The 14142-nt window shown below is 37.8% G+C and overlaps 1 protein-coding gene across 2 annotated transcripts in view; it reads left to right on the plus strand.

Annotated features, from left to right (window-relative positions):
* The window catches only part of MIER1 (MIER1 transcriptional regulator), a 71266-nt gene that overhangs the window by 24023 nt on the left and 33101 nt on the right, over nucleotides 1-14142 (plus strand). For both annotated transcript variants that reach the window (XM_027769438.1, XM_027769439.1), the window contains 3 exons: nucleotides 2033-2178; nucleotides 10549-10710; nucleotides 11995-12127. In XM_027769438.1, the coding sequence (XP_027625239.1) occupies nucleotides 2033-2178; nucleotides 10549-10710; nucleotides 11995-12127 (441 nt within the window). The remainder of the gene's footprint in view (nucleotides 1-2032; nucleotides 2179-10548; nucleotides 10711-11994; nucleotides 12128-14142) is intronic.

Raw genomic sequence — 14142 nt, forward strand, 5'->3', positions numbered from 1 at the left:
CTTAATTTCAAAAAAAAAAAAATGAATATATTATACTTTAAAAATGGTTTTAGTGGGACCAGCAGTTAGCGTAATGGCTGTGTCGCTGGACTCCCATGTAGTCCACCGCAGTTTGTGCCTGGTGGCTTAAAACTTACACCGGGCACATTTGCATGCATGCCCAAGATCCCAAGAGGAGAACAAAGGAGAAGGGATTGCAGCGTGGCCATTCTCCCTGAGGGGTGATTTCTCGCTTTCTGTCTCTCTGTCTGTCTGGCGAGCGCAAGCGCCTTATAGCAAAAACCTCTCAAAAAAAGAAAAATGGCTTTTGTTTGTAAGTCATTTTAAAATTTTGAGGGTTTCATTCCTACTATAGTTTTATAATTGATTGTAGTAAAAATATAAAGTAATTAAATGACAGTTATGTATTTAGTTACGCTTAATATTTTCTTATGTTCCTGAAAGAGCTCAATGACTTCTAAATGCTTTACCATTTGACCTGACTTGCAATTTATTCTCCTTTGTAGATGTAGGGTCTCTTTAAGTATTCTTTGAGGCTGGATATTTACAGGACTTACAGGGTGTGGAATAGAGTAAAAACCACCCAGAACTCTATCTTTGCCACCTACTGACTTAAAGAGTTTAGACGTCTTGCTTAAACTAAATCTCAAGTCTTTATTTTTTCCTTTTTTAAGAGAGGTAACAGTACCTACTTCAAACGATTGTTGATGATCAGTCGAGGAGATATATTTAAAGTGCTTGTGCATACTGTGTTTAGCATATAGTAAGCACTCAAAAAATGGTTGCTATTCTGAAAGTAGCGGGAAGTGGCTGATAGAAGAACTCTGAGCCTTGGATACTCTTTTTCCCTAATAGTCTGGTTTTCAAGAAGTCAGCCCATATATCTCTGTTTTGCTTATGAGTTTTTATCAGAGTGAAATGATAAATATGTTTATTAATACAACATATAACAGTTTAAACTGATAAACATTGCTTATAAATTTTTCTGTGTTAAATAACCTTTATTAACTAGTAAACAATGCTGTTGCAAACTTAAGTCCAGTTTTGGCAATTATAAAGTGTTGGGGATATTTTACAGAATATATATGCCAAGGTTTTGTAATCGCCTGTTGAAACCTTTGACCCTTTTCAGTCCAGCAATATTTTCCACCCACCAGGCTAATACATTGTCGCTTATTTGCTTATTTTTAATGTCTTTGATAAGAGTGCTGTGTGTACAGTAATTTTAATAAAATTTGATTTTATACTTTTGAGTTCTTTCAAATCCAGATCAACTAAGTAAGTTAATATATTTTCAAGGGAGTACTGTCAGAAGAATAATTTAGTGCAGCTGTATTTTCACTAGACTGTATATTCAGATGTATGTTCAGGTAACTATGTTTCATATGACTAGACATTCTCAGATTGGCTCTATGAGGCAAATGGCTTAGAATTGTGATTTATTTTTTTCCCCGTATGAAAAAACTGTTGCTTGATATGACTGTTTATAACTTTAGTTTCATGTTTAGAGGATTATGGCACACTTTGAAAGCTACAAACATTTTCCCCATGGTTTTACAGTTGTTGCCCTGAGTATGTATGGTAGAAAAATAGTCCCTTGGGACTCCCACGTAGTTGACCACGGTTCAAGTACTGGACCTGGTAGCTTAAACTCACACTGGGCATCTGTGCTTGCATGCCTAAGATCCCAAGAGGAGAAGGGATTGTGGCGTGGCCATCCCCCCTGGAAGGGTGATTTCTTGCTTTCTGTCTCTCTGTCTTCCTGGCAAGCGCCAACACCCTATAGCAACCCCCCCCCCCAAAAAAAAGGAAGGAAGGAAGAAAGGAAGAAAAATAATCCCTTGGAAGAGTTTGTTTTGGTGGTAATTAAGGCAAAAATGTTACCATTAGATCTGGCTTGCAGTTATACTTGTGTATAGCTTGTTTCTATAATTTGAGTTATAACTAACTTCAAATAAATAAAGTATATACAGTAGATTATTGAGATACACTTAATCTGGTTTACCAAACTTTTTAAAATATTCTTTACCAGGAGGTTCAGCAACATCAGATGACCATGAATTTGATCCATCAGCTGACATGCTGGTTCATGATTTTGATGATGAACGAACATTAGAAGAGGAAGAAATGATGGAAGGAGAAACAAACTTCAGTTCTGAAATAGAGGACCTTGCAAGGGTAAATAACATTAAGAGCTAGGGGATAAAGTGGTCATAACTTTCGTGGAGAGAGGAAATCTGATATTTTTGTTTTCTAACTTTTTTTGAGAGAAGTTGTGTTATATGTAGGCTGTACTGAAAATGTATATGTGGTTATACATGAGGTATTTAAAGTTTAAGATAAAAGGCATATGAGTTCCTGTCAGCCCTCTACATAATCCACACTCTCTAACCTGGCCAGCAAGGCTACCTGCATGATGTGGCCTCTCATCCGTGTATCCTACTGCCCCTGTTATGCTATGCTGTAGCTATTATAGCTGCTTTCGTTCTTAGATAAGCCAGTTTCTTCCTGCTTTGAGGCTTTTTAACTCATTCTCACTCTCTGATGTGTGCCGCCCAAGAGCAACTCCTTATTTCTGGGTTTGGTGTTGGCTCCTCTGTCCCCTAATTAGAGCTGCCTTCTTTCTTTCTTTTTGATACATTTTTTTTAGTGTTTTGTTTTTTGTCATAGGGCACACGTACTCTCCAGAGACAGTCAGAAGGAAGGACAGTGAGAAATCATCCCCCCCGGGGGATGGCCTTGTCACAGTCCCCTCTCCAGTCTTTTCTTGGGATTTTGGGCACGTGTGCACACACACCTGGTGGGAGTCCAATCATGTGACCATTACGCCATCTGCTAATTCTTTTCTTTTTTTTAATGTCAGAGGGTGGGTGCATGGGCATATGGAGGGGTACCAATGAGAATGGTCTGGTGTGATTTATAAGCCGTTGAGTCTGGGGCTCGAACCGCGGAGTTGACCATGTAAGAGTCTGGTGCCTTTATTGCCACTTGCCTTTTTTTTTTTTCTTTCAAAACACTGTATGTTATTGAATGATTTCTGTTTACCCAGCACAATTTGTAATTTGATGATTCCTTATTATTTGTACTCTCCATAAGTTTCATGAGGTGAGTAGGAGGGACCATGATTATTTTATTCACTAGTATATTTCATAGTACCTAGCAAGAGGAGTCATTCAAAAAAAAAGTATTGGATGAATAATGAATAGATCAGTCTGGTATGCTATTAATTAAATTTATTATGCATATGATCTATTCCAAGATAAAAAGAATGTAAGAAGTAACACATAGAACTGGCCTTGCAGCATAGTGGTTAAGTGCTACTCAGAGGACGCTGGATGCCAGAGGGCCAACCTGTATTTGATTCATTGACCTTGGGGCTCAAAAACCACTCCTGGCACATAAATGGGTACCCAAGACCCTGATAGGATGGATAATTGGACAAAAAAGAATTGCCGTATGACTATTTTCATTGGTACCCCTCCATATGCATGCACATTAAAAAAAGAAAAGAATTAGCAGATGGCATAATGGTCACATGACTGGACTCCCACACAGTTGACCACAGTTCAAGTCCTGGATCTGGCAACTTAAAACTCATGTCGGGCACATGTGAGGAGAAAAGAGGAAAAGGGATTGCGGCATGGCCATCTTCCTAGGGGGAGAGGGTGTGATTTATCACTTTCTATCTTTCTCTGGCAAGCAAATAACAAAAATATCTCTCTGAAGAAAACAAAAAAAAAAGACAAGGAACATAGCTAGTCATTTAAAGATTTGAAATACAGAGTATAATGGAAAAATAAACGCTTATACTTTTATAATATTAATCTATGTTACAGAATTTTAGTTTGGAACTTTTTAAATTACATGTTTATAGAGCTTTAAAAGGAGTCCATTACTGTTTAGTCAGATCTTTTCAGATTCCATCTTGGATCACTTAATGATTAGAGCTGGCTTTAATGCACAATGCCTAAGCAATTTAACGTTTTATTATTCTGAGCGAGAGAACAGAATTGATCTTAGTGGCATCACAGAATCCTTTGAAGAATGGGTTAAAAAGTGCATGAACCATTTGGAATCAGAACTGTTCTTTAAAAGTAAGAGTCTGAAAAGCTTTTTAAAAGGTAGAGATTTCTTAGATGACTCAGAACTTGAGTGAACATCAAGGGAGACAAGTAATAATCAACCACAGTCATTTCAAAAATATTTTATAAATGTGTGTGTGTGTTATTAATTTCTTTTAAAACATTTTTGCTATAGGGTACATGCACTCCTCAGAGAGACAGAGAGATAGAAAGTAAGAAATCACCCCCCAGTGGGGATACAGGCATGCATGCGTGCGCCCGACAAAAGGTTTAAGCCGCCAGGTCTGGGACTCAAACCACAGTTGACTACGTGGGAGTCCATCAATATAAAACTGCATTATCTGCTCGTCCCACATTTCATATATTTTATAAAGTAGGAAAGCGATTATTTTAAATTATTTGCCTATATTCACAGAAACTTCTATCACTTTAGGTATATTATCCTGCTTCTGGTTAACACACTTAAAGGATAAAGGCTTTAATAAAAGAGGAAAATCTTAGATTTTACATTTTGTTACATTCTATTATTAACTCAGGTACTAATTAGCAAGATATAATCAGATATGATTTTGTAATAGGTCATGAGGTAAAATGATGGTGGTTTCTTTTTCAGAAAATGGGCTATTGTAGTTTATTAGTGTAAAATTACGGATGGACTTTGCTAAATTCTGGGGCATGTCATTGCCCTTTTTCTTTGCTAGAAGTCACATACACTCATTAGAGAAAGAGAGGAAGTGAGGAATGGTCACACTGTGATCGCTGCTCTTTCATGTCTTCCTTCTTTTCAGGATTTTGGGCATGTACATACAAGTGCCTGTTGTGTTTTTTAAGCTGCAGAGTCCCAGACTTGAACTGGATAGTTAGCCATGTGGGGGTTCAGCTGCCTTAACCACTAGGCCACAGAGTTGGCCTTGTCATTGCATTTTTCTGTCTTTCTTACCTCTTGGCCCAGGTTGTTACAGCCACCCAAAATGTGTTTTCAACTGATCCTTCCTTTAGAAATAGTCATTAAGATAGTATTTACAGGGGAGTAGTGAAAGGAAGAAAAAGAGGAATTGGTCTTTATGATACTTTGTATTAGATAGTCTTACACCTTTTAAAATTCTTCTCTAACTTCTCCCAGAATCAACTAAAGCTTAGGTTCAGTAATAACATAGTCACTGATGTTTTGATCTATAACTTGAAGCTAAGCTCATTCAGGACCAGTATGTTAGACTTCCTGTAGTTACAAACTTTTTAGGCATGAACTGAACCAAACCTGTTTCTGTTTTTATTGAAAAATGAACAAGATTTAGTCATATTGACTACTGATTTGCTTTTTTATAGAAACATCAGCTATATAATGGCCCAGCCACAGTGGCACAAGCAGGAGGGTGCCACTGCATAATGACTAAATCTCATGGAATGCCCAAGTTCAGTTCAGCCTGACCTGAAAGCTCAACAGTGGTGTTTGCCTGTGGTCCTAACTAACTGAGGACCGGAGGATCCCAATAAAGCCATGAGAGAACTATGCCCACCTTACTGCCCACAACATGCATAGTCTCTGTTTTTTTTTTTTTTTTTTTTTTTTTTAAATCATGTAGTGATAACACAGAAGTTTTATGGTTATGTTAGGAATCTCTAAAATGATTTTCCTTAAGCACTTGGTTGACTGAAATAAAGTTTTAATATAATTTTGGCAGAACTCTGGAATTGTGTAATTTTTCAGTGAAGACTGTTGATAGAATAAGTTTTGATGTGTATTAACATTTTCATGAATTATCTTGCCAATATGTAATTAAAAGTTACTTTAATACTGTAAGTTTAGCATTCGCGTGTTTCAATAGAATATGTAGGTTAAAATTTATTGTGGTGACCTTAGAATGGGTGTCAAAATCAGTGCCATGGGGAATTGACTTTTATTTGTGGTAAATAGCAGTAATTAAGTTTTACCCTTTTTCAAATATACTTCTAAAATTCAGAGACTCGAGGAGCCAGAAAGTGGCATGTGGTTACGGCACTGCACTCCCACATGGCTGACCATGGTTTGAGTCCGGGATACTGTGGCTTGAAAATCATGCTAAGCACATGTACATGCGTGCCCAGAATACCAAGAGGAGAATGGAGAAGGTATTGTGACATGACCATCTCTCCTAGAGGGGCGATTTTTCACTTTGCCTCTCTGTCTTTGACAAGCACATGTGCCCTATCGCAAGCACCTTAAAAAAATCTTCAAAGACTTGATGGACACAATTGTACTAGTCTATTTAGAATAAAGATCAGGATCAGCTGTATCTTTATATATTTTAGATACTTTTTAGGAAAGTCATACTATAACAGTATCAGAACTCAATATGCACTTGAAATTACTAGGTACGTTTCAGGCAGAATCTCCAGAACAAAGATTCCAATATGAGAGATTGAGATTTGAGTATACACAACATAAATTACATTGATAAAGAAGAAACCCTAGAGTTGGGTTATAAAGAAAAATTCACTGCTTTCATCCCTGCCTAGTTATCTTCTAATCAAGCTTCAACCCCAAGAGGTTGGTTACCTTAGGAACTGTCTCTCTATTCCAATCTGGATGTGGTCCGTTAAGCCTTTCTGGCTGGAAGTCAGCCTCTTTCCTCTTTTCTCCCTTCTGCATAATTTGCTAAGAAGTTAGCCTGTCTGTAGTAGGTTTAAGAAGAGTATCGAACCCATCCACCACATGGCCCTGACTTAAAGTCCAGTCCTCACTATCATGCACAGTTATTTTCTGACAACTAACCCTTTGGTGTGGGCAAGAAGGAACTAGTTCTGTAGCCAGGAGATAGATAACACTCATTTTATAGTACTGTTTGCCAGTGTTTGATAAATTTAAAATTAGGACAGACTTAGGCTCAGATATGTTTATCTTTTAAGACTCATTCTTTCCTCCTCCAGTCAGCTTCCTTTTAGCTCCTTTAGCTTTCTTTACCAAACATGATCTTTCTGAATTCAGGGGTGCAGAGACAGAAATTCACCTTGTACTATCTTAAGTAAAATGAAGAATTTGGTGTAAATATACAGAATTTCATTAAAGGTAGGGTTATATTGAGGCTTTGGGGATTCATATGCCACCAGAATATATGAAGAGGAGGGCCTTCAAAAAAGTTTCATAAAAAATAATGTGTTATTAAAAATCTATACACAGATTTAAAATTTTTTACACCAAAATATTCATACTTTAATTCCATCTTTCTGTGAATGTTTTAAATTACCCTCATTTTTTTCCTTTTTTTTTTATTTAAAGAATTATTTTATTTTAACTTTATTTATCATTATTATTTTCCAATTTGACCAGAGAGAGACAGGGAGAGTGAGAAAGGAAGCTACCAGGTCTGAGACTTGAACCATTGTTGGCCATGTGGGAGTCCAGCGCCTTTAACCACTGTACCACCTGCCGGCCCCTCCATTTGTTTTTTTAATATGGCGACCAGCTTTCTTCAAAGGATGCATTCATTTGCAAGGTCTCCCATATTTATCACTTGAGAGAGTCTCTGTGTCTTTCTTTAGCTGCTGTTGATAAAATTTTAGTAGCAAACTATCGATAGGTTTGGGTCATGTGGCTATTCCAAACCTATAGCCAGTAGTTCTCTAAATGTACTATGATAGGTCACTTTCACCTCTGTTGTCTGCCTAGTCATTATTCAATGTATAACTGAATTTTTCTTTGAGAAGTCAATTTTTATAATGTGAGACAGCACATCTGTGTATCCAAGAGGGAAAAAAAATCTTGATCTCTAATCATAGATATCAAATGCTCTACATTCTTGATGGTGGTTAAAAACAATTTTTTTAAGGGATCAGCAGTTGGCATAATGGTTACATCACTGGACTCACACATAGTCGATTGCGTTTCAAGTCCCAGACCCAGCAGCTTAAAACTCATGCTGGTGCATGTTTATTCGTGCCCAGAATCCTGAGAGGAAATGGAAGAGAAGGATTGAGATGTGGCCATCCTCCCTGGGGGGCGATTTCTCATTTTCTGTCTCTCTGTCTCTTTGGCTAGCGCCTTTGACCCATAACAAAAAAAATCTCTTGGGGCCGGCAGGTGGCATGGTGGTTAAGGGCACTGAACTCCCACATGGCCAACTGCGGTTCAAATCCCAGCTAGGTGACTTGCTTTAAATTAAATAATTCTTTAAAAAAAAAAAGAACAAACTCTTCTAAAAACATTTTTTTAAAAAAATTTCTGTGTAGTTAGTATGTCATGTATCTTTTTGACAGATAAGTATGCTAGATATTACATATTAATGGTAGGTTTCGGGACTGGCAGATGGCATAGTGGGTGTATCACTGGACTCCCACATGGCCGACCATGGTTCAAGTACTGGAACTGGTGACTTGAAACTCACACCAGGCATGTGGGCATGTGTGCCCAAGATCCCGGGAGGAGAATGGAGGAGAAGAGAGTTCGGCAAAGCTATCCCCCACACACACCTGGGCGTGATTTCTTACTTTCTCTCTCACTTTGTCTCTGTCTCTCCCCAATTAGTGCACGTGCCCTAAGACAAAAACCTCTTTTAAAAAAAGATAGGCTTTATTAAAGATGGTGGTTAAATTGTATTACCTCTCACTAGACTGGCTGGTTTGCAGGTATCTCATTCCAGACCCTTGAGATTAGTGTTTCTCAAAGTGGTTCCATACCCGGAACAAAAAATCCCCGATTAGCCTTTATTTAAAAACAAATACCATTTTTAGAAAAGTTGACATAAATTATTTACAATAGGTACTGAAAAGAGATCTGGAATGACACAGACCAAACTTATATCTCAAGAGTAGAGTACAGGGGACTTTCAGTTTCTATATCACACATTTCAATATTGTCATTTTTAACATTCAAATGTATTACTTTCAAAATCAGAAATAAGGATTATAAAAATAATAAATAAGTATTAAGAAATCATAACTTAAATAAGAATAAAGACTACAATCTTACAACATCTATACATATAACCTTACTTGCAGCATTAGCATCACCTGAGACTTTTTAAAAATACAGGTTCTCGGGCCTTACCTCTGACCTAGGAGTGATTCTGATACCCTTGGACAAAACAGACCAATGGTAGAGAACCTGAGGACATCTCTTACAGTGGACCAAGTACATGGTCTAGTAAGAACATTAGTTCAGAATAGAGCACTGCCGTTTAATTAGCTTAGTGATCTCGGATAGTATCCGTTAACTCAGTTGTAAAAATTACAGGTGGTGATCTGTATTAGGATAATTTGAGGATGAAATAAGCTTTTCATGATTTTTCTTTTTCTTTTGAGAGATTTTTGCTATGGGGCAAGTGTGCTTGCCAGAGAGAGAGAGAGAGAGAGAGGGAAAGTGTGAAACCACCCCCGCCCCCGGGGGGGTTGGGCTCATGGCTGCAACCCTTTCTCCATTCTCCTCTTGGGATTTTAGGGATGCACACACAAGTGTCCAGCGTGAATTTCAAGCCACTGAGTTTGGGACTTGAACTGCGGTCAGCCACATGGGAGTTAAGCTCTTTAATCACTGCCACTTGCTGGCCCCACCTTCATGAATTCTTAAAACAGAACTTTGTGTTAATTGCAGACTGTTATGTTAAGGTGTTGTTTGGCCCTTATTCATGCTATTGATTTTAGTGGCTCTTGTTCACAGTCGTGACTTCAGTTGCCAAACCTGATTTGGGGTGCAGGATGTGATCTTAATTTAAGCAAAGTTATTTGAGCTGAGATAAGGAGGTGTAGGTATGATAGTAAAGTTTCTATCAGTGCATATTTCTCTGTACTTGGTTTCTTTAACTTGGAAATAAAGATAGCAAACGCTCTCTGCTGGTATTTTAAAGATCTAATGAGGTTGTGTAATTTTCCAACTCTATTTTTGTTCGGTTTCTTTACCTCCAAATTAAGTATGGTACTCTTACTGTGAGCATCCATATAGTGTTAACTGTTGATATATATATATTGAATTGATTGCATGGAGTATCAGTTTTATACTACTGTCATTTTTTATTATACTAGAAGATTTGTATTAGTAATTAATTGGTTATTTTTACAGAAATAAAAAACTCAGCTATTCCTAGGTCGCAGAAATATTTTCAGTTATTTTTATCATTCAAAAATTCTTAATACAGTTCTGAAATTATTCTCTTATATAGAATGAGTATTATATAGAATTGTGAATTATAACCTAGAAATTTGAAATATCAGTTATTCAGAAACTTTTTTTTTTCCTAAGAGGTTTTTGCTACAGGGCACTTGCACTCGCCAGAGAGACAGAAACAGAGAGTGAGAAATTACCCCCTCAGGGGGGATGGCCACGCCGCAATCTCTTCTACTTTCGGGATCTTGGGCACGCATGCACATGCGCTCGGCATGAGTATAAGCCACCGGGTCCGGGACTTGAACTGCTGTTGACTACATGGGAGTTCAGCGACATAGCCACTACGCTAACTGCTGGTCCCCAGAAACTAACTTTTTTTGATCTCCTTAGGAAGGCGACATGCCAATTCATGAACTTCTCAGCCTTTATGGTTATAATAGTGCTGTTCCACTACCTGAAGAAGATGAGGAAGAGGAAGAAGAGGAGGAAGAAGGTGAAGATGATGAAGATGCTGATAATGACGACAATAGTGGCTGTAGTGGGGAAAACAAAGTAAGGTTATATGTATAGATGTCTTAAGATCATAGTCTTTATTCTTAGTTATGATTTCTTAATACTTTATTTTTATAATTCTTATTTCTGATTTTGAAAGTAATACATTTAAATGTTAAAAATGACTGTATTGAAATGTGTGATATAGAAATTGAAAGTCTCCTGTACTCTACTCTTTTTTTTTTTTTTTTTTTTTTTTTTTTTTTGGGGGTTTTTTTATAAGGTGGGGGCGCCACCGGTAGACTTAGAGACAAAGTGAGAGATCACCCCCCAGGGGGGATGGCCACGCCGCAACCCCTTCTCCTCCATTCTCCTCTCGGGATCTTGGGCACGCACGCACACGTGCCCGGCATGAGTTTTAAGCCGCCGGGTCTGGGACTTGAATCTAGGTCGACTACATGGGAGTCCAACGACATAGCCATTAGGCTAACTGCTGGTCCCTCTGTACTCTACTCTTGAGATGTAACAGTTTGGTCTGTCATTCCAGATCTCTTTTCAGTGCCTATTGTAAATAATTTATGTCAACTTTTCTAAAAATGGTATTTGCTTTTAAATAAAGGCTAATCAGGGATTTTTTGTTAGTTCGTTTGCTTGCTATAGAATGTGTGTGCTCACCAGAGACAGACACTTTTCTAAAAATGGTATTTGCTTTTAAATAAAGGCTAGTTGGGGATTTTTTTGTTAGTTTGTTTGCTTGCTGCAGAGTGTGTGTGCTCACCAGAGACAGACAGCGTGGGCAAAGTAAGAAATCACTCCTCCTGCCAGGGAGAGGCCATGCCGCAATCCTTTCTCCATTCTCTTAGAATTTGGGGCAGTGTGCATTCACACCTAGTATATTTCTCAAGCCACCAGGTCTGAGACTCATACCGCACAGTCGGCCACTTGGGACCCACCAGCCTTTACCACCATGCCACTGACTGACCCCATTTCCCTTATTTTTATTTTGAAATAATTTTAGATTTACACAGCAGGTTCAAAGATGATATAGAAAGTTTCTGTATACTCTTCACCCACTTCCCCTATGTTAACATTTTGTGTAATCATGGCATTCTTATTAAATCTAAGAAATGAACTCTGGCATAATACCCTTAACTAAACTACAGATAGTTCAGATTTCACCAGTTTGTCCGCTAGTGTTCTTTTTTTAGGATCCAGTGCAATATACCCTGTTGCATATAGTGTGTTTATTTGAATCTTCTACTTGTACTTAGAACAAAATTTGAATGTAGTGGGCTTTCATTGGCAACAGTTTTCTTTACAGTGAAGAAGTTTTTTATTTCACAGGAAGAAAATATAAAGGATTCATCAGGTCAGGAGGATGAAACTCAGTCTTCTAATGATGATCCATCACAATCAGTTGTTTCCCAAGATGCCCAAGAAATAATCCGCCCACGCAGATGTAAATATTTTGATACCAGTAAGTGTTATTAGTTGCTGTAGTTTTAATATAATTTTTACTATTTTATGTATTATCTAATTTTTTTTCCTTGTCATTGCTCTGCTTGATTCATTTACTCCAAAATCTCTTGCAGCCTGAGTTTCATTGAAGGTTATTACTTTAGCAGTGCTGGGACGTAGTCAGGGAATAGACTGCCATAATTGCTGTATCACGTACTACCTGACTTGGGGTGTGTTCCTTTGTTTTTTCCCCTAACAGGGCTTTCAGTATTTGTTTCCTAGTCTTTATTTATTTCGGCTATAGTGTGCGTGCACTTGTCGGAGATAGAGAGAAAGTTATAAAGCATCCTCAGGGAGGATGGACACAGCACGATCCCTTCTCTTCCATCCTCCTCTCAGGATTTTGGGCGCAAACACACACATGCCGGGCATGATTTTCAAGTCCCTGCATCTGGGATTGAAACCACATAGTTGGCCTTGTGAGATCTGTCCTCCTTAGCCATTACACTGTTTGCTGGCCCACGTAATTTTTTTTTTTTTCCTATTATTGTTATTTCTTGTAGTCTGTATTTTAGGGTTTTTGTTTTTTACTATATTTCTTTTTTTTTTTTTTTCCCTCCATGTTTCTTAGCTTCTTCAAGTATCTGGATATAAAAAGCATTGCTTTTTCTAATCAGTGGCTTCCAGGTCTAAAGAAGTATTCCTACCCTTAAGGTAGGAATACATGTACCTGGAGAGAACTGTCCTAATTTTCCTAGGGTCTGATCTAGTTAGGGCAACATTGAACATATGTATTTCAAATATTTACATGTTACAGCACCTATTACTGTAGATGATAGCTCTTTTGATAATAAGTCATTCAACAGTATTACTAGTTTAAATTTGTAGTCTAAATTTCCGTACTTTAAAAAGAAGAGAAACACAGGATGAAAATAAACCTCTTTTGAATTATAGTAAGATGATGACTGATTAAATACGGCAGCTGCTTTGTATGAATGATTTGTTGCAAATTTGGTTTAGAAGTGAAAATAGTACTGCTAATAATTTTTGTGTTATTGTGAGTTTTGATCAAAGATCTTATCCAGATCAAAGTGTATATATATATATTCAGTACAAAAATTTTGTTAGTTCCTAAAATAATTATGTTATATTTAAAGTTTAGGGAAGATGTGTTTTTCCCTTTATTTAAATGAAGAGCTGATCAGTTGTCCAGAATTTGCTCAAAAGTGGAATACTGTAGGGACCAGCAGGTGGCATCATGGTTAAGCATTGGATTCTCACATGTTTGACCACAGTTCAAGTCTTGGACCTGGTGGCTTGAAAGTCACACCAGGTGTATGTGCATACATGTCCCAAATCCTGAGAGGAGACTGGAGGAGAAGGGATTACAGCGTGGCCATCCCCCCTTGGGAGTGATTTCTCACTTTCTGTCTCTGTTTCTCCAGCAAGCACACATACCCTATAGCAAAAAAAAAAAAAAAAACTCTCGAAGAAAGAAAGAAGGAAGGAAAAACAGGGAAAAGTGGGCAAAGATATAGACATTTTTCCAAAGATTTACCAACAATCCATAAACACGTGAAAGATGCTCAGCATAATTAGTATTCAGGAAATGCAAATCAAAACCACAATGAGACAGCACCTCACATACACTAGAAGGGTCAAACTCAAAAGACAGGTAATAACAAGTGTTGGCAAGGATGTGGAAAAATGGGAGCCCTCCTACTCTACTGGTGGGAATGTAAGATGGTGCTGTTGCTGTGGAAAAGTTTATTGGTCTCCGAAAAAGTTAGACACAGCAATTCCACCCGTAGGTATATCTCCAAGAGAAATCAAAACATATATCCATACAAAAATCTGTAGGAGGGGCCGGAAGGTGGTGTGGTGGTTAAAGGCACTGGACTCCCATGTGGCCGACCGCAGTTCAAGTCCTGGACCTGTTGGCTTGCGTGCTCTCTCTCTTTGGTTAAAATTGAAAAATAATGATAATAAATAAATAATTCTTTTAAAAAAAAATGGGGCCAGCAGGTGGCATGG

This window comes from Tupaia chinensis, unplaced genomic scaffold (assembly GCF_000334495.1).
Source record: "Tupaia chinensis unplaced genomic scaffold, TupChi_1.0 Scaffold149502_1, whole genome shotgun sequence".
Taxonomy (NCBI): domain Eukaryota; kingdom Metazoa; phylum Chordata; class Mammalia; order Scandentia; family Tupaiidae; genus Tupaia; species Tupaia belangeri.